The 16,283-nt window shown below is 38.2% G+C and overlaps 4 protein-coding genes across 5 annotated transcripts; all 4 read right to left on the bottom strand.

The window, feature by feature from the left end:
- Positions 1-359: 359 nt before the first annotated feature.
- On the bottom strand, positions 360-3,171 carry LOC101300722 (MATE efflux family protein 9-like). Of its 2 annotated transcripts, XM_004298976.1 has the most exons (7): positions 2,900-3,171; positions 2,108-2,652; positions 1,929-2,015; positions 1,793-1,849; positions 1,451-1,689; positions 1,145-1,350; positions 360-908 (listed from the first exon to the last, which is right to left on the bottom strand). In XM_004298976.1, the coding sequence occupies exons 1-7, from the start codon at positions 3,137-3,139 to the stop codon at positions 834-836; spliced, it is 1,449 nt and encodes a 482-aa protein (XP_004299024.1). In that variant the 5' UTR covers positions 3,140-3,171; the 3' UTR covers positions 360-833. The 2 variants fall into 2 exon arrangements, with proteins under 2 accessions (XP_004299024.1, XP_004299023.1); XM_004298975.1 differs by having other exon boundaries at positions 774-1,350.
- A 971-nt stretch (positions 3,172-4,142) lies between these two features.
- On the bottom strand, positions 4,143-7,079 carry LOC101300145 (MATE efflux family protein 9-like). Its single transcript, XM_004298973.1, has 7 exons — positions 6,792-7,079; positions 5,697-6,241; positions 5,490-5,576; positions 5,289-5,345; positions 4,941-5,179; positions 4,648-4,853; positions 4,143-4,556 (listed from the first exon to the last, which is right to left on the bottom strand). Exons 1-7 carry the CDS (start codon positions 7,065-7,067, stop codon positions 4,491-4,493), a joined length of 1,476 nt encoding a protein of 491 aa, XP_004299021.1. The 5' UTR covers positions 7,068-7,079; the 3' UTR covers positions 4,143-4,490.
- A 647-nt stretch (positions 7,080-7,726) lies between these two features.
- LOC101300441 (MATE efflux family protein 9-like) lies at positions 7,727-11,396 on the bottom strand. The gene is made up of 8 exons (XM_004298974.1): positions 11,225-11,396; positions 10,294-10,682; positions 9,139-9,683; positions 8,967-9,053; positions 8,758-8,814; positions 8,385-8,623; positions 8,085-8,290; positions 7,727-7,987 (listed from the first exon to the last, which is right to left on the bottom strand). Exons 2-8 carry the CDS (start codon positions 10,534-10,536, stop codon positions 7,922-7,924), a joined length of 1,443 nt encoding a protein of 480 aa, XP_004299022.1. The 5' UTR covers positions 10,537-10,682; positions 11,225-11,396; the 3' UTR covers positions 7,727-7,921.
- A 489-nt stretch (positions 11,397-11,885) lies between these two features.
- LOC101299863 (MATE efflux family protein 9-like) lies at positions 11,886-14,637 on the bottom strand. Its single transcript, XM_004298972.1, has 7 exons — positions 14,325-14,637; positions 13,422-13,966; positions 13,212-13,298; positions 13,003-13,059; positions 12,647-12,885; positions 12,332-12,537; positions 11,886-12,210 (listed from the first exon to the last, which is right to left on the bottom strand). Exons 1-7 carry the CDS (start codon positions 14,580-14,582, stop codon positions 12,145-12,147), a joined length of 1,458 nt encoding a protein of 485 aa, XP_004299020.1. The 5' UTR covers positions 14,583-14,637; the 3' UTR covers positions 11,886-12,144.
- Between the last annotated feature and the right edge of the window lie 1,646 nt (positions 14,638-16,283).

The raw sequence follows: 16,283 nt of genomic DNA, 5'->3' as shown, positions 1-16,283 counted from the left end.
AAATGGACTATTTGGATCCGTTTCTTCGGATACAATGAAATTCTAAACAGAATGCTGGGGACACAGAAAAGAGAATCAAACCAGACGGAGTTGATATAATTATTGTCTATCAATTCAAATAAATGATTAAGATACAAATAGGAGTTGGGTTTGACATGTTAGAATGGGATATGGTGGCACTCATAAATCATAAAATGCAACGGCGACGGCGTTGTTGAAATGTGTTGTTTTGTTAACGATATTTTCTCTTGAAATGTACGTAGTAAGCTCTCCTCTACAAAAAAAAAAATAGTAGTAAGCTCATCTTTTGTAGAATATGATTTTTGAAATGTGTTGCACTGGAACAATGGTCATCCCTGCAAAAGAAGAAGGCCATTGGCCATTTGCTTACCCCAAAAGTTGAAACACTAGTGCTTTATAAACTGCCTTTGAGGCTTGTACTGCACAAAACTTGTTGAAAGGGCCAATAAATCAGCTAGTGATCAAGTTCAGATTCCCAGTTTTGATCTAAGCATTGTGCAGATAAAAAAAGAATACATACTTGACTAACTTTCCTTAATTTTACCACTGAGGCTTACAAAATTGTATGATAACTTCCTGTTCCATGTCCACCTCAAGGAGAAAGGGATGCAATACAAGAAGGTGCAATTCTAGTACTCTATTGAGTACTTAATCCCCTTATGTAAATCAAATCAATGTGTATCTCAACAGATTAGTAGGTCAGATCAATGAAGATGCCGGCAGAGATATATACTAATGCTTCAGTGCAATCTTAAATCTCAATTGGCAACAAATTTGCATGCTCTCTAAAGCATCTCCTGTATCACAGCAGCTTAGGTACTGAAAAGACAATGCAACCTTACTAAAGCTGCTCTTCCCTCGAATACTCTCTCCCTCGCCTTCTTTGCCTGGTATTGTAAAAATATTACAGAAAAAAGACAAGGGTCTCTCATTAGAAAAAGAATGATACAAGTTTTCATCCGAAACAAAAAAAGATTTGAAGTTAAACCATTTGATATTTAAGCAGCTACCTTAATTTAAATAACAAATTGCTTCCTTTCTCAGTTAGTTTGCTCGAAATACAGTAGCATAGATAATGATCAAAATTATAGGTCAGAGAGAACATAAAGTCGAAAGGGCTAACCTTTTCTTCCCAGTTTGTACAACTTGTTATGATAGAATAAAGAACCACTTGCAGAAAAGAACCAACTAGTATTCCAATCCAAAGGCCTCTTCCTCTGAAGTCGAACCAGAAACCCAATGTGGCAGCCACCGGAATCCCAATGAGATAGTAAGCTCCGAGGTTGACATACACTCCCAAGTCCTGCCAGCCAGATCCCCTAGCAATTCCTGAACTCAAACAAAAGAAAAGAAGAGAACACTTTGAGCTGCAAGGATATTACTAGTTTGAAGATGCACTAACAAAACTGTGGAATAAATAGAAACTAACCAGAAAGATTCCCGTGTAAGCTGTCTGTTATAACTGATAGACAAAGCAGAGGAGCAATGGCAGTGACATAATCCACAACTTCCTTCTCATTGCTGAAAATGTAGCCAAAAACAGATCGACTGGCAAAGACGGTTGAGCTTATAATGACTGACCCTGAGACGGTAAGAAACATAGAAGCAATAACAGCTAAACGAGCTGCTTGTGGGTTCCCAGCTCCTAGTTCATTTGAAACTCTAGTACTATACCCCATAAGATAACAGATTATCAGAAAATAAAGTAAGAAGATTTAATTGACATTAGAAATCAGTCTTTTGTTATATGTTCAGGTCTCTCGGAACACACCTTACAGCGGCACCTAGCGCTTCTGGAATTGTAAACAGTGATGCGATAGTTGACAAACTGCTCAGAAAATGATACTTGTTACTCATGAAATCACATAAAAATTCTTATTTTACCACTCATAATAGTTTCAACATACCAAACTGATAATACTGAAGTTTCAAGCCGCGGATTTGGTAGAAAACCAGCCAGCAAGGTAAGGAGCTCAAAAGACCACCATTCAAGGCTACAAGCATCAATGAGAAATCAAATTCTTAGGGTCATGAGTGCTAGAAAAAAAAAATTAAAAATGTTCCAAACTAGCAAGAAGAAGGTCACCAAATCATTATAGCAGACGGAATAGCAAAACGTAAGAACTCTCCAATGCCTTGAAATACTTCAAAAGAAATTTGAACCCTGGTATGTGCACAGGTGCTGGAGTACTTCACATATAGTACTAGTAGAACCACATTCAACCAATAAGACATACCAATGGCTAAAGCTGCTCCAAGGTTTCCTAAGCCAGACTTGAACACCAAAAGCCAGCAGACAAGTATATGGAAACACACGCAGGCGCAAGAGCTTAAAAGCAAGGGAACGATTAAGCTTTGTGTCTGAAGATATTTACAAAGTGGCTGAAGAGCTGCATAAGCAAACAGTGCAGGTAAGAGCATCCTTGCAAACCTGCCCGCTTCATGCGAAATTAGAGGGTCTTGGCCCAACAATACTAGTATCTTCTCCATATAAATCCACACAAGAGATAGAGGGAGACAAACTAGCATTAGAGAAAAGATAGCAGTGCTTATATGTAGTCCTAGCTGTCGATACTGCTGAGCTCCGTATGCTTGCCCAGAGAGAGTTTCGAGTGCACAGGCCATTCCAAACTGCTCAGCAACGTACACATTACAAAATGCATCAAGTTTTGAAACACTGATTGGCAAACCAATTTGATCCTATATATTCAGCCTAATAGTTACAAAGTCTTGTTCTATCAACTGAACCCTACATTGCCTTTTCTTCTTTATAGTAAAAGAAAGTGAACAACAACTATCATAAACACAAACCTAAGTTTTAAATTAGACAGACCCTAATTGAGAAAACGAAACAGTAACAGAAAAAGAAGGGACTTACAATAAGACTGAAGCCGGAGACTGCACAGAAGGAGATGGCAATAGCAGTACTGGAAAGAGAGAGCTGACCCAAATGACCAACCATCATGATCGAAACGATTTGCAGAAAGTACTGTGACAAATTCACAGCCACCATAGGACCTGCTATGTAACCCAACCTCTTCACTTCTCGAACAAACCCAACACATCCTTCTTCTCTGTTCTCCTCCTCTGTTTCCTTTACCAACAACCCTTTCTCCATGGTGGGAAAATCTCTGTCACTCTACCTGTCACAGTTATGCACCTCTTCTCAATAATCCAATGTACCTCCTCGTTTGTCACATCGGATTATTGTGGAGACGTGAAAGTTTTTGCATTTAAACTCAATTGAAAATTGGTTACTGTTGATATGTTATATTCATGTTATGGCGTCTTCGTTTAGGATTGTATCACTGTATCAGATTTGGATTGTTTCCTTTACCAACAATCCTTTCTCCATGGTGGGAAATCTCTGTCACTCTACCTGTCACAGTTATGCACCTCTTCTCAATAATCCAATGTACCTCCTCGTTTGTCACATCGGATTATTGTGGAGACGTGAAAGTTTTTGCCTTTAAACTCAATTGAAAACTGGCGTCTTTGTTTAGGATTGTATAACTGTATCAGATTTGGAAGTTTTCAAGAGGCACATGATATTTTGGCATTATGGTTAAATCCACGCGTCCCTTTTAGGCATTAACCCTTTACGTTACTGATTCTCCAAATCTTCCACATTTTTTGCACTTTGAATATTTTTTTGCATAATACCTTGCACTATTGGATCCACATAGCTTTGTCTGGACCGACGTTGCAGTAGTGTTTTTTTTTTTTATAGTATCAACGACGGTATCTTTAAAGGTTTTTTAGGCCCAGAGACTAATCCGCGCTGAGGGATCATGTCAGAACGCTTCCTCCCCCTTGGCCACCAAGAATAAATTGAGATTTAACTCCAATTAGCGTCGGTTAGAATTCGAACCTGGGTATGGGGGTTCCACACCTAGGCTCTTACCAACTCGACCACCTGTGGTGGTTATGTTGCAATAGTGTTGGAAAACAATATTGGACTCAGCATTTATGCTTTGTTGCATAAAATAGTTTTGATTTAACTTAGAGAGAAATCAGTAAAAATATAAATGCAAAACTCTATCTTGTTATCTTTTGAGGTATATGTCTCATTAGAAGTTGGAGACTTACCAAGTTAATGAACCTGATTAACATTGAGAATTCTAGATAAACCTTAACTCTTGTATCTGATAAATCTCCATTTGTGTAAATGACAAGAGAGAATACAAAAGAAGATCTTCTATGCTATAATACTTCTTTCCAGATAATTTTCAATAAACTAGTAGTACATTCTGATATGACATTTGGGTGCGGTATTGCCAATCGGAGCATCTTTATCAATTGCAGATAGCCTATCTGCAATGCCTGTTCATGTCAATCAGATTCAAACCTATCCGCATGGTTTCGGTTCTGTTCATGACAATCAGATTTTTATGAGTTATTACCACAATTTCATTGCCTAAAAGTATAGATACATATATTAAGCTCATTGGAAATTCACTGATCTCTGCTTAGTGGCACAATCCATTATTGACCGGAGAGCTGCCCTCGAATATTCTCTCCCTTGCCTTACTAGCCTGTAAAGTAAGATAAGTAGAAATTAACATAAGATCCTCTTTAAAAGTTAAAAATGAGGCCAAGGTTCAACATGAATGGTTGGGAACATACCTGTGTTTCCCAGTTTGTACAAGTTGTTACAAAAGCAAGCAGAGTGGTTTGCACAAAAGCACCAACTTGTATACCAATCCAGAGGCCCCTTCCTCTTAGTTGTACCAAGAAAGCCAATGTAGCAGCAACTGGAATCCCACATAGATAAAATGCTCCAAGGTTTATATAAGCCCCAATGTGCTGCCACCCACAGCCTCTAGCAACACCTGAATATCTAACCAATGTTAGAACATTTATCACTTATAGTTGGAAACATGAAATAACTTATTTCTTAACCTAAAAGAGTTATAAACCTGAAAGGACCCCTTGCAAGCTGTCTAATAAAACAGACAGGCAGGCTAGAGGAGCCATGGTTCTGACATAATCAATGACTTCTTCCTCGTTGCTAAAGAGGTAACCAAACACATGCCGGCAGCAAAAGAGGGTTGTGGTCACTATAGTTGTCTCTGTGACAGCAAGAAACATGGCAGCGCAAGTAGCTATTCGAGCACCTTCAGGGTTGCCAGCTCCTAGTTCATTTGAAACTCTAGTGCTGTACAATGCAAAGAAAACAAGATACATTAGTACTTGTACGTAAGGCAAAATTGACTGCATTTTACGTTTTGGTGTACAAATGATGGTATATCTGTGTTTGAACATACCTTGCTGCTGCACCAAATCCATACGGTATTGCATAGAGTGTTGAAATGGTCTGCAGACTGTCCACAAAACTTGATTAGGAATTTAGGACATCAAATTCTTCCATCAAGTGCATTATGCATCTCAATACTTTTTTAGTAAGGAGGTCACACTTCGACAAATTCTTAAAACTTTTTCTGAGCAGGACACGAAATCAAACCTACCATACAGACAACACTGAAGTTTCAAGAGCAGGATTAGGTAAAAGTCCAGACAGTAAGACAAGCAGCTCATATGACCACCACTCAAGGCTACAACCATCAAGAGAAAAAATAAACAAAATAAAGCAGGACATTATAGAAACCAAAACTTCAATAAAACATGTATATTAACTTATTTCTGAAACTTAAATGCAAGGAGTGTAAAAGTACCATATCATTACTGCAGAAGGGACTGCGAAGCTAAAGAACTCTCCAGTTCCTCGGAATACCTCCATAGAAATGGGAGCTCTAGTTTTTGAGCATGCAGAAGAAAACTTCATGTATGCTCCAAGTATAATCGCATTCACCCAATACGAAATGCTGATTGCCAATGCTCCTCCCAAGTTACCAAGGCCAGACTTGAATACTAGAACCCAACAGAGAGGAATGTGGAACAAAAGGGTAGCGCAAGAGCTTATGAACATAGGAATTACTAAACTCTGTGTCTGAAAATATCTAATGAGAGGTTGAAGAGTTGCATAAGCAAATAGAGCAGGAATAAGCCAGATTGTAAATTTGCCAGCTTCGTGCGAAATTGCAGGGTCTTGGCCCATGAAGATCAGTAAGTCCTCCACATAGAACCATATGAAAGATATAGGAAGACAAACTAAGTTGAGAGAAAATATAGCAGTGTAAGTTTGAAGTCCAAGTTTCTGATACTGCTTAGCTCCATAAGCTTGCCCACATAAAGTTTCAAGTGCACTGGCCATTCCTAACTGTTCAAATAGCAGGTTACAGTTATTAAAACAGAAAACCAGTACATGTGCAATTTGGTAACCCCAGATAAAGACTACACACAGTTACCCTACATGGTTGGTAGTCATCTAGTCAAGTAGAATTCTAGTCCAAAAACAAAGAATAGAGCCAACAACATCTGGCAGCCATAGGCCTGAACCCTTACAAAGACAACTCTATAATGATTTTCATTCAGCATTAATACCAGCATTGTCGCCTTGTGATTGAAAAGGAACAACCCTGGGAAGGACTAAGGAGCCATGGGTCATATATTCCACTCAAGTAAAAAACATTCATGTTTGAAATGATTGACAAATTGGAACAGATAATTCATATAAATTTATACTGAAATAGAAAAAGTACCATCATCTAGACCTTGATGCTTGTATATGACTGACCATATATATGTTCATGTTAGATGATGATGATGAGGCTAATCAGTGTATGGCGTCAAAAATGCATGAAAGCATGTAATGATGAACAGATTCAAACAAGAACATACAAGAGAAGGTGAAGATATATGACACTTACAAAAAGACTAAAGCCGGTGACACCGGCCAGGGAGATGGCTATGGCGGTGCTAGAGAGAGCTACCTCACCGAGGTGACCAACCATCATCATGGAAACGATCTGCAACAAGTACTGGGATAGAATCACAGCAACCATAGGTCCTGCTATGCATCCCAGCTTCTTCACTTCTTCGAAGAACGAAAACCATGTTGGAATACTAGTACTGCCTGACCCTTTTCCCTGCTCTAGTTGATCTTTGCCTTTTGGTAATAACAATCCCTCTTCCATGTTTGTCATTTCAGTATCTGCGGCAAAACTCACTCGAAGTTTTGGCACTTATATGCAGCATATATATGTATATATATCTCTTTTGGTCATTACGTGCGTGGAAGGACCAGTATTACAGACCAATCTGACAAGCGAGATAAAGTAAATAATTACATGAAAGTAGAAAAACTTTATTTGCAAGAGTACAAAAGAAAGAGAAAATTATAACACTGTCGCCTACTGTAATGACCAAAAGAAAAGACGGAAAATTTTTGGTCATCTATTCTCTTTTTGGTGAGAAAATCACGAAATTCCTGATATTTTATATGATGTGTTTGTCATCTATTCGTTATTCTATGATTGTATTGCCATTAGCAACAGAATTAATCAGTTTCAACTTTCAAGTGGCAAGATGCCTTTTCTCTTAGAATGGCAGAAATGAGCTGAACTGCTACGACTTCTCAAATTTCATAAGAAAATGCTGGAACATGGTTTAACTTTGTCTACATGAATTTCATCATAATAAATAATTGCTGGTTTACAACTTTGGGCACTACAGAGAGGAAAAACTTCATTTTTCTTGCCAAAAAGAGAAGAGAAAGGCATAAGGCAAGTCTTCCAGGCATAAGGCATAAGAGAAGCAAGTTTCTCCTTCCTATCACAATAAATATAGAAAACAAGGCTAATCAGAAATACATAATATCGATCTGCGTAGTGTTTCTCTGCTTAGTGCAGCAATTCATTAGCTTCAAGAGAGCTTCCCTCATATGTACTCTCTCCGTTGCATTATTTGCGTGATACGCAATGTTTAGGGTTTAGACGCAAATGTGTTATACCACATCAAAAAGCATTGAACCCATGAGAAACTAACAGAACTCTGCTTATTAGTAGCACAATCCATTATCAACTGGAGAGCTTCCCTCAAATATACGCTCCCTTGCCTTACTTGCCTGGAAATTCAAATGAGACTGGAGTCAATCACCTTAAATTTGTATAAATTGAAAGGACCGAGCTATATATATTAAGAAATGGTTAAGAGATAAAGACCTGCATTTCCCAGTTTGTGCAACATGTTACAAGAGCTAAAAGAGTGGTTTGCACAAAAGCACCAACTTGTATTCCAATCCAAAGCCCCCTTCCTCTTAGTAGTACCAAGAAAGCCAATGTAGCAGCAACTGGAATCCCACACAGATAATATGCCCCAAGGTTTATGTAGGCCCCTATATGCTGCCACCCACATCCTCTAGATATACCTGAATGAGATCCATTGAGAAAATACATAACACTAGGAATGAATGATACATAAATTTATTATGGTACAAGTCTTAAGCTTGAAGAGTAATGAACCTGAAAGGACCCCTTGCAAGCTGTCTAATATAACAGACAGGCAAAGTAGAGGCGCCATGATCCTGACATAATCAATGACTTCTTCCTCATTGGTAAAGAGGTAACCAAATACATGGCGGCAGCAAAAGAGGGTTATCGCTACTGTACTAGTCTCTGCGATTGTAAGAAACATGGCAGCAGAAGTAGCTCTACGAGCACCTTCAGGGTTACCAGCTCCTAGTTCATTTGAAACTCTAGTACTGCTCAAAGAAAAAAAAAAAAAAAAAAAAAAGAATTATTACTTACTGTATGAAGATCTATTTAACCAAACTTAACTGTATTAACAGTATGGTATACAAAAATATATATTTTCTGTTGGTGTATCTGAACAAACCTTGCTGCTGCACCAATCCCATTCGGTATTGAGTAGAGTGTCGAAAGTGTCTGGAGACTGCATAGAAACTCAATTAGAATAAAACATTCTTTCAAAATGTTTCTAGCTCATTATCGTAGAGAGCAAACTTCACAAATGAATCAAAATTTTATCCTTTGTTCTTGAAGATCTTCTCTGTTTCCAAACTGGAACACAACTAGAAAACTTACCACACAGACAACACTGAAGTTTCAAGAGTAGGATTTGGTAAAAGCCCGGACAGCAAGATGAGCAGCTCAAATGACCACCACTGGAGGCTACAACCATCAACAAAATATTATAAACAAGACATTACAGATACCAAAACTTAGAGAAATTGCAATGCAGGGAGAATAGAACTACCATAGCATTACTGCAGAAGGGACAGCGAAGCGAAAAAACTCCCCAATTCCTTGGAATACCTCCCTAGAAATTGGAGCTCTGGTTTTTGAACATGCAGAAGAAAACTTCATGTATAAACCCAATAAAATTGTGTTCAACCAGTATGAAATACTAATCGCCAATGCTCCTCCAAGATTATCTAGTCCAGACTTGAACACTAGGACCCAACAGAGAGGAATGTGGAACATAAATGTCACACAAGAGCACAGAAGCATTGGCATAATCAAACTTTGTGTCTGGAAATATCTAATGAGTGGTTGAAGAGTTGCACAAGCAAACAGAGCTGGAATAAGCAATACTATGAACTTTCCAGCTTGGTGAGAAATTGAAGGATCTTGACCCATGAAAATCAGCAAGTCCTTCATATAAAACCATATGAAAGAAATAGGAAGACAAACTAAGTTGAGAGAAAATATAGCAGTGTAAGTTTGAATTCCATGTTTCTGATATTGCTCAGCTCCATAAGCTTGTCCACATAAAGTTTCCAGTGCACTAGCCAGTCCTGACTATTCAAATAGCAAGTCACAAAATCTATTTAGTCAAATAGCAAAGGCCCATCGTTTAATCTTTAATCCTCTTATCATGGGACAAATTAATATAATCTGATTAGTGGCATGACAATGCTAATATAGGCCTAACACCTAAGTACTAAGTACTAATGAACTGAACTCATAGGTTAAAGAACCAAAAGCAGTTAATGATTGCCAAACTTATACCAAAGCAACTTTTACTGTCCCACTCAAGTACAAACCATTCTAATCATTCATCTTGGCATCCCTGTGATCCACGGTGGGAGGTCATATTCCAACTTCGACATGTTCGATCAGTGAATAAGAAAATGGTGAAACGCAATGAATTGGTAGCCAATGATCTGACAGACACTTAGAACTGAAAGTCTAAAAGTACGGAAAAAAGTTTACTGTACAACCTGATGGATGTATAAATAAGACTATATTATTAGATCAGTCAGATGATATAGACTAATTAGCATCACTACAAACACTTTGATGTCGAAAATGCTGTACCAAAGTGAACGAAAGCAAGAATTGAGCAGATTTAAGGATGCAAAGAAAAATTAAAAGGTGAAAGGTGAAAGAAAGTAGATGAATGACTTACAAAAAGACTAAAGCCAGTGACAGCAGCAAGCGAGGTGGCTATGGCTGTGCTAGAGAGAGCTAGGCCACCGAGGTGACCAACCATCATCATCGAAACAATCTGCAACAATAACTGGGATAGATTCACCGCAACCATAGGTCCTGCTATGCAACTCAACCTCTTCACTTCTTGGAAGAACGACTGCCATGACCCTTTTCTTTGATCTTTGCCTCTTGGTAATAACAGTCCTTCCATTTTAGTCATTTCAGTATCCGCAGTTGCAACTCACTTGAAGTTTTGGCACTTAACTGACTCTATATAGAGTATGCAGCATATGTCTTTGTTATCTTTGTCTCGTCATTACATAGGTGGTGTGACGAATACGCGAGTATACAACACTAGAAACCAATCTGACAAACGAGATAATCAAATCAAGTAAGAAAGTATGTCAAAATAAACATTCATTAGCTAGACTACAGAAAGTACTATATTATAGAACTGTCGCCTATGATAATGGCCAGAAGAAAGATGCAGAATTTTTGGAGTGATCAGTCTCTTGTTTGTGTTTGGTGAATTATTTGTCATCTTGTCTTTATTTTATTGCCGACCTTTTCATTTTACCAACAAAAACAACCAGTTTTAAGACGCAAGATGCTCTTTCAAATAAAAATTATCTCCTCCTTCTATCTCTAAAACTCTGCAGCTAGGGTATCTTTCTCAATACTTCTATCTTATCTTCACTAATTGACTATTAATAACGTAGAACGACTTGCAGAAGAGTTCGAATTGAAGCTTCAGAAACACATCAAGAAGCAGTGTCGTAAGCAAGCACTAACTTTCAGAGTTCTTAGGTTTACTTTCCTTATAATCATAAGCTTAGAATAAGTTTCTAGTTTCTACAAGTTTACTATTTCCTAGTTCTTAGACTATGTTCTCGGCCATGGACATGTACCTCTGTTTCGCAGAGTATGTTTGTAGATATGCATGGCAATGAGGCCGGAAAAGGTGGAGAATCGACACATGATGAGACAACGCTGGAGTGCTTGAAGTCACTGAGAAAATCGCTACTGACGCCATGCCCCTATAGATGAAACTTTTGCAATTGATATCAAAGCCAAGCTTGACAGGAATCTGATGAGTCTGATAATGGAGAAAGGGCATAGTAGAGTGCCAGTTTACTATGAAGAGCCTGCAAACAAAATTGGACTTGTCCTGGTCAAAAACTTGTTGACAGTTGATCCAGAAGACTTTGAAGATTGACATTGATGGTGACAGCCTCTTCAGGAGAAGATTTGGAAGAGCAAAAGATCACTGCAGAAGTGGAAGAGCTGTCCTAACAGTGGGAGTAATTCATAAAGTGACTCCAGAAGCAAGAAATTGTCAAAGGAGATGTGTTACAGAGATTTCCTCTTCTACATTAAACACAGATTCTGTAATTGTAGGATGATTCTGAGTCTTTGCAACTGCAGCCTTCAATACTCTTTATAGACTAATTGTAACTGCTATCTAAAGCTTAGCTGTAAGTATGTACATTGTAAACAGAATCAATCAAGGGAAAACCAGTTCTTCAAGATGTATTCACACATCCTGCAAATAGAAGATGAAGCACTCTTAAACACTCCTGAAGAGGAAGCAGCTGTTTACCTTATAACAATGGAAGACGTTATAGAAGAGCTTTTACAGGAAGAGATATTTGATGAAATTGATCATCATTATTAGGACTCATAACACCAGTCTTCCTAGGAAGCAGTGTCTTATAGTACATATGATCACGAAATATTCGTTAATCTTGTTTGCCCCTAGGTTCTAAAATAGGTAAATCATGTGGTATATAGGAACCGTGTCTAAGGCCATGGAAGTGATGTGGCTTGGTTAGTACTCTAATCCCTTATCAACTGGAGTGTTTCCCTCAAATATCCGCTCCCTTGCCGTACTTGACTGGAAGTTTAAATGAGATCAGTTTCGGTCATACTTAAACACTTCGTAAAAGTGGAAAAGACAAAAAAAAAAATGGTGGAGAAGATCAAAATTATCAAGAGAAAAATGGATGAGAACAGACCTGTTTTTCCCAGTTTGTACAAGTTGTTACAAAAGCAAGCAGAGTGACTTGCACAAAAGCACCGACTTGTATTCCAATCCAAAGGCCCTTTCCTCTTAGTTGTAACCAGAAACCCAATGTAGCAGCAACTGGAATCCCACATAGATAAAATGCTCCAAGGTTTATGTAAGCCCCTATATGCTGCCACCCACATCCTCTTGCAATACCTGAACGTAACCATTCAGAAAGCATATACGTACATAACATATAAAATTAACATATAACATCAAAGTAGATAATCAAGATATCTCTAAACTAAAAAAATGAGCAATGCACCTGAAAGGACCCCTTGGAAGCTGTCTAGTATTACAGAGAGGCAAACTAGAGGAGCCATTGTACTGACATAATCGACAACTTCTTCCTCATTGCTGAATAGGTAACCAAATATATACCGGCAGCAAAAGAGGGTTGTAGCTACTATACTCGTCTCTGCAGCTGCAAGAAACATGGCAGCGCAAGTAGCTATACGAGCACCTTCAGGGTTGCCAGCTCCTAGTTCATTTGAAACTCTAGTGCTGCACAATGCCAAGAAAACAAGATTGTTAGTTAATCTAGATCTACTTAAGCAAACTAAATGTATTACACTGAATACAAAATAGGTGATCTGTTGGTTTAACTGTGTGTGTACAGACCTTGCTGCCGCACCAAATCCATATGGTATTGAATAGAGTGTCGAAATGGTCTGCAGACTGTCCACAAAACAATGAAAGTAAGCTATTCTTGGATTTCTTTAAGAGTACATGAAATTAGTACAGAGATAATGCATCAAAAGCTAGTTAATCTACTTGGTTCCTTGAAGATCTTCTCTATTTCAGAACTGGAACACATTTAGCAAACTCACCATACAGACAACAACGAAGTTTCAAGAGCAGGATTTGGTAAAAGCCCGCACAGCAAGATAAGCACCTCAAATGACCACCACTCAAGGCTACAACCATCACCAACAATAAATACAAAAAACAGAAACAAGGATGTTAAAGGTACCAAATTAAAATAAAAAATAAAAAAAATAAAAAACAGATATAAATACTATCAGGGAGAACAAAACTACCATATCATTACTGCAGAAGGGACGGCAAAGCGAAAGAACTCCCCAATTCCTTGGAATACCTCCTTAGAAATTGGAGCTCTAGTTTTTGAACATGTAGAAGAGAACTTCATGTATAATCCTAGAAAAATCGCATTTAACCAGTACGAAATACTCATTGCCAATGCTCCTCCAATGTTATCCAGTCCAGATTTGAATACGAGGACCCAACAGATAGGAATGTGGAACAATAGGGCTGCACAAGAGCTCATAAGCATAGGAAGTATCAAACTTTGTGTCTGAAAGTATCTATTCAGCGGTTGAAGAGTTGCATAAGCAAACAGAGCCGGAATAAGCCAAATTATGAATTTGCCAGCTTCATGAGAAATAGAAGGATCTTGACCCATAAAAATCAGTAAGTCCTCCACATAGAACCATATGAAAGATATAGGAAGACAAACCAAGTTGAGAGAAAATATAGCAGTGTAAGTCTGAAGTCCAAGTTTTTGATATTGCTCAGCTCCATAAGCTTGCCCACATAAAGTTTCCAGTGCACTAGCCATTCCTAACTGTTTAAATATCAAGTTACAAATCTATTTAGTCACTGAAAGTAGATACCCAGAATAAGTATAATCTAGCAACCGCAAAGGCTCATCTTTATTCAATTTAACCTGTATTCTCATTCTAAATCAGCATTGCCCACAATCTATTTAGTCAATGGATCCAATGCAAATCTACACTGTAAGTAAATAACAAACTGATCGCTACTATGATTCAAATTTCGACTAATTTCAAGGACACAGTATCATGCACACCTTAACTAATTGGCATTTCTCATAAACAGTTGGACATTAAAAGCAGTTTATAAATGGATGAATGCATGACTGAACAGATTTACCAAAAGAAATGAGAAGATGAAAGACTTACCAAAAGACTAAAGGCAGTGACAGTAGCAAGAGAGGTGGCAATGGCAGTGCTAGAGAGAGCTAGCTCACCAAGGTGACCAACCATCATGGTTGAAACGACCTGCACCAAGTACTGGGATAGAACCACGACAACCATAGGTCCTGCTATGCATCCCAACCTCTTCACTTCTTCCAAGAACGAAAACCATGTTAGACTAGTTGACCCTTTTCTTTGCTCAACTTGATCTTTGCCTCTTGGCAATAACAATCCCTCCTCCATGTTTGTTTCTTCAGCACCAGGTGTTGGCACTTTAAAACTTATCTGGTCGTATACAACCAATATCTGACAGAACAGAAATAGTAGAAATTATGTAAAAGAAAAAGTATTTCCATACAACACAGAATCAATACTGGCGGCTCTCAAATTAACCAAAAAGACAAGACTCAATTTTTGGTGTAGAAATCTGTCACCATTTATTTTTTAATTTAAGTCCTATTTTTTCATGTACTATGTTTTTTTATGAAGATGTGCTGATGTCATTTGTCAGTACCCGCAAAAACAACAATTGAATACATGTCCTGTAGTTTTAAATCAAGAAAGAAAACGTACATGAATTTATTTGATACTGAAACAAAATCTGAACATTTGATCAGGATAACATTGCTGCTTTATAAAGGAGTAGCTGTGTACATTCTGATCAACATTTTGAGCAGCAATGCTATATTGATGATTAAATATGTCATTCACAGTCTAATGGGCTCTTATGACCTTATGACATGACTAGCCTGACATCAAATAAAAAGAAACAAAGAAGAAGAAGAAGAAGAAGAAGAAAGAAAAAAAAACTAATATTCAGTTTCACAGTCCAACCTTATCGATCAACCTCATATATATTACACCAAGATCAGCATCATCAAAAAATGAGTGGTTGAGAAGCAGACCTGTTTATCCCAATTTGTACAAGTCGTAACAAAAGCAAGCATAATGGTTTGCACAAAAGCACCAACTTGGATTCCTATCCAAAGGACCCTTCCTCCTAGTTGTACCCAGAAAGCCAATAAAGATCACTGGATTCGTAAATCGTAATATTCATTACCAGACACAATCAAGTTAATGGAAGAGCTACTATTGATGACTCCTGTTAAAAAAGCATATCCCTGTGTGATAGAAAATGGACCATACGGGCCACAGTAGTCCAAAATATGAAACCGGCCGTTGTCATTTGTCATTCTTCAAGTCATTTGCCTTGGACTTTCAAAAAAAGAAAGTCATTTGTCTTGGCACTACATTGTTTGGCTGACATGATCAGATGTGATATCAAAATGGACAGGCTAATTTGCATCCCAACATACAGCAATACAATTCCAAAATATGAAAGAATCATAATTGAAAATTTGAAATGAATAAACCAAGAAAGAAGAGGGTGGATATGGATCAGAATTACAAAAGGACTAGAGCTTTTGGCGGTGATAGAGAGAACAAAGCTCACCCAGGCACCAATGGGATGGTTTTTGTGCAACCCAACCGCTTGACTTGTTGGAAGGAACACATGTAGTTACAGCTATCGATCTCCACCATTTTCTTTCCTCTGAATCTCTGTCTTCTGGCACAACCGGTCTGCGTTTTCTCTGCAGTCTTCTAGGGAGTCCAACTCCAACGTATACGAGTTGAACAGGACAGCTGCATGAGCCAAACTTTCACAATGAAGCCCAAACCACCTATCACAAGGACACACATACAAAACGGCCCAAAGTGCGGCCCAACTAGAAATGCCATCATAACCCCCAGCGTTTATTTTTTTTGGACAGTTGAAAACAAAAACGAGGAAATAAAACACAAAACCTCGAGACGCACCCTCCCAGCTGATCTAAATGAAAGGTTGAGGACAAAAAGAGGCGGAGACAGTGATCCAATAGCTGGATGAGGATGCACATGAGCGTAGTCTGCTAGACACCTCGCGAAAGATATGACATTAGACTA

Source organism: Fragaria vesca, linkage group LG5 (assembly GCF_000184155.1).
Source record: "Fragaria vesca subsp. vesca linkage group LG5, FraVesHawaii_1.0, whole genome shotgun sequence".
NCBI lineage: Eukaryota > Viridiplantae > Streptophyta > Magnoliopsida > Rosales > Rosaceae > Fragaria > Fragaria vesca.
Note: the sequence above shows the minus strand (reverse complement) of the source record. Positions and strands in the feature narration are given on the sequence as shown.

Excerpts from the sequence above, each read along its gene's own strand:
- LOC101300722 (XM_004298975.1), bottom strand. The coding sequence starts at position 3,139 with ATGGAGAAAGGGTTGTTGGTAAAGGAAACAGAGGAGGAGAACAGAGAA. Across the intron at positions 2,653-2,899 it reads TCTCCGGCTTCAGTCTTATT|TTTGGAATGGCCTGTGCACT; the intron begins GTAAGTCCCTTC and ends GTTGCTGAGCAG. Across the intron at positions 2,016-2,107 it reads CCGTCTGCTATAATGATTTG|CCTTGAATGGTGGTCTTTTG; the intron begins GTGACCTTCTTC and ends TGATGCTTGTAG.
- LOC101300145 (XM_004298973.1), bottom strand. The coding sequence starts at position 7,067 with ATGACAAACATGGAAGAGGGATTGTTATTACCAAAAGGCAAAGATCAA. Across the intron at positions 6,242-6,791 it reads TCACCGGCTTTAGTCTTTTT|TTAGGAATGGCCAGTGCACT; the intron begins GTAAGTGTCATA and ends CTATTTGAACAG. Across the intron at positions 5,346-5,489 it reads ACTTCAGTGTTGTCTGTATG|TCTGCAGACCATTTCAACAC; the intron begins GTAGGTTTGATT and ends TTTTGTGGACAG.
- LOC101300441 (XM_004298974.1), bottom strand. The coding sequence starts at position 10,536 with ATGACTAAAATGGAAGGACTGTTATTACCAAGAGGCAAAGATCAAAGA. Across the intron at positions 9,684-10,293 it reads TCACTGGCTTTAGTCTTTTT|TCAGGACTGGCTAGTGCACT; the intron begins GTAAGTCATTCA and ends CTATTTGAATAG. Across the intron at positions 8,624-8,757 it reads GGGATTGGTGCAGCAGCAAG|TACTAGAGTTTCAAATGAAC; the intron begins GTTTGTTCAGAT and ends TTCTTTGAGCAG.
- LOC101299863 (XM_004298972.1), bottom strand. The coding sequence starts at position 14,582 with ATGGAGGAGGGATTGTTATTGCCAAGAGGCAAAGATCAAGTTGAGCAA. Across the intron at positions 12,886-13,002 it reads GGATTTGGTGCGGCAGCAAG|CACTAGAGTTTCAAATGAAC; the intron begins GTCTGTACACAC and ends GGCATTGTGCAG. Across the intron at positions 12,211-12,331 it reads GTACAAACTGGGAAAAACAG|TCAAGTACGGCAAGGGAGCG; the intron begins GTCTGTTCTCAT and ends TTAAACTTCCAG.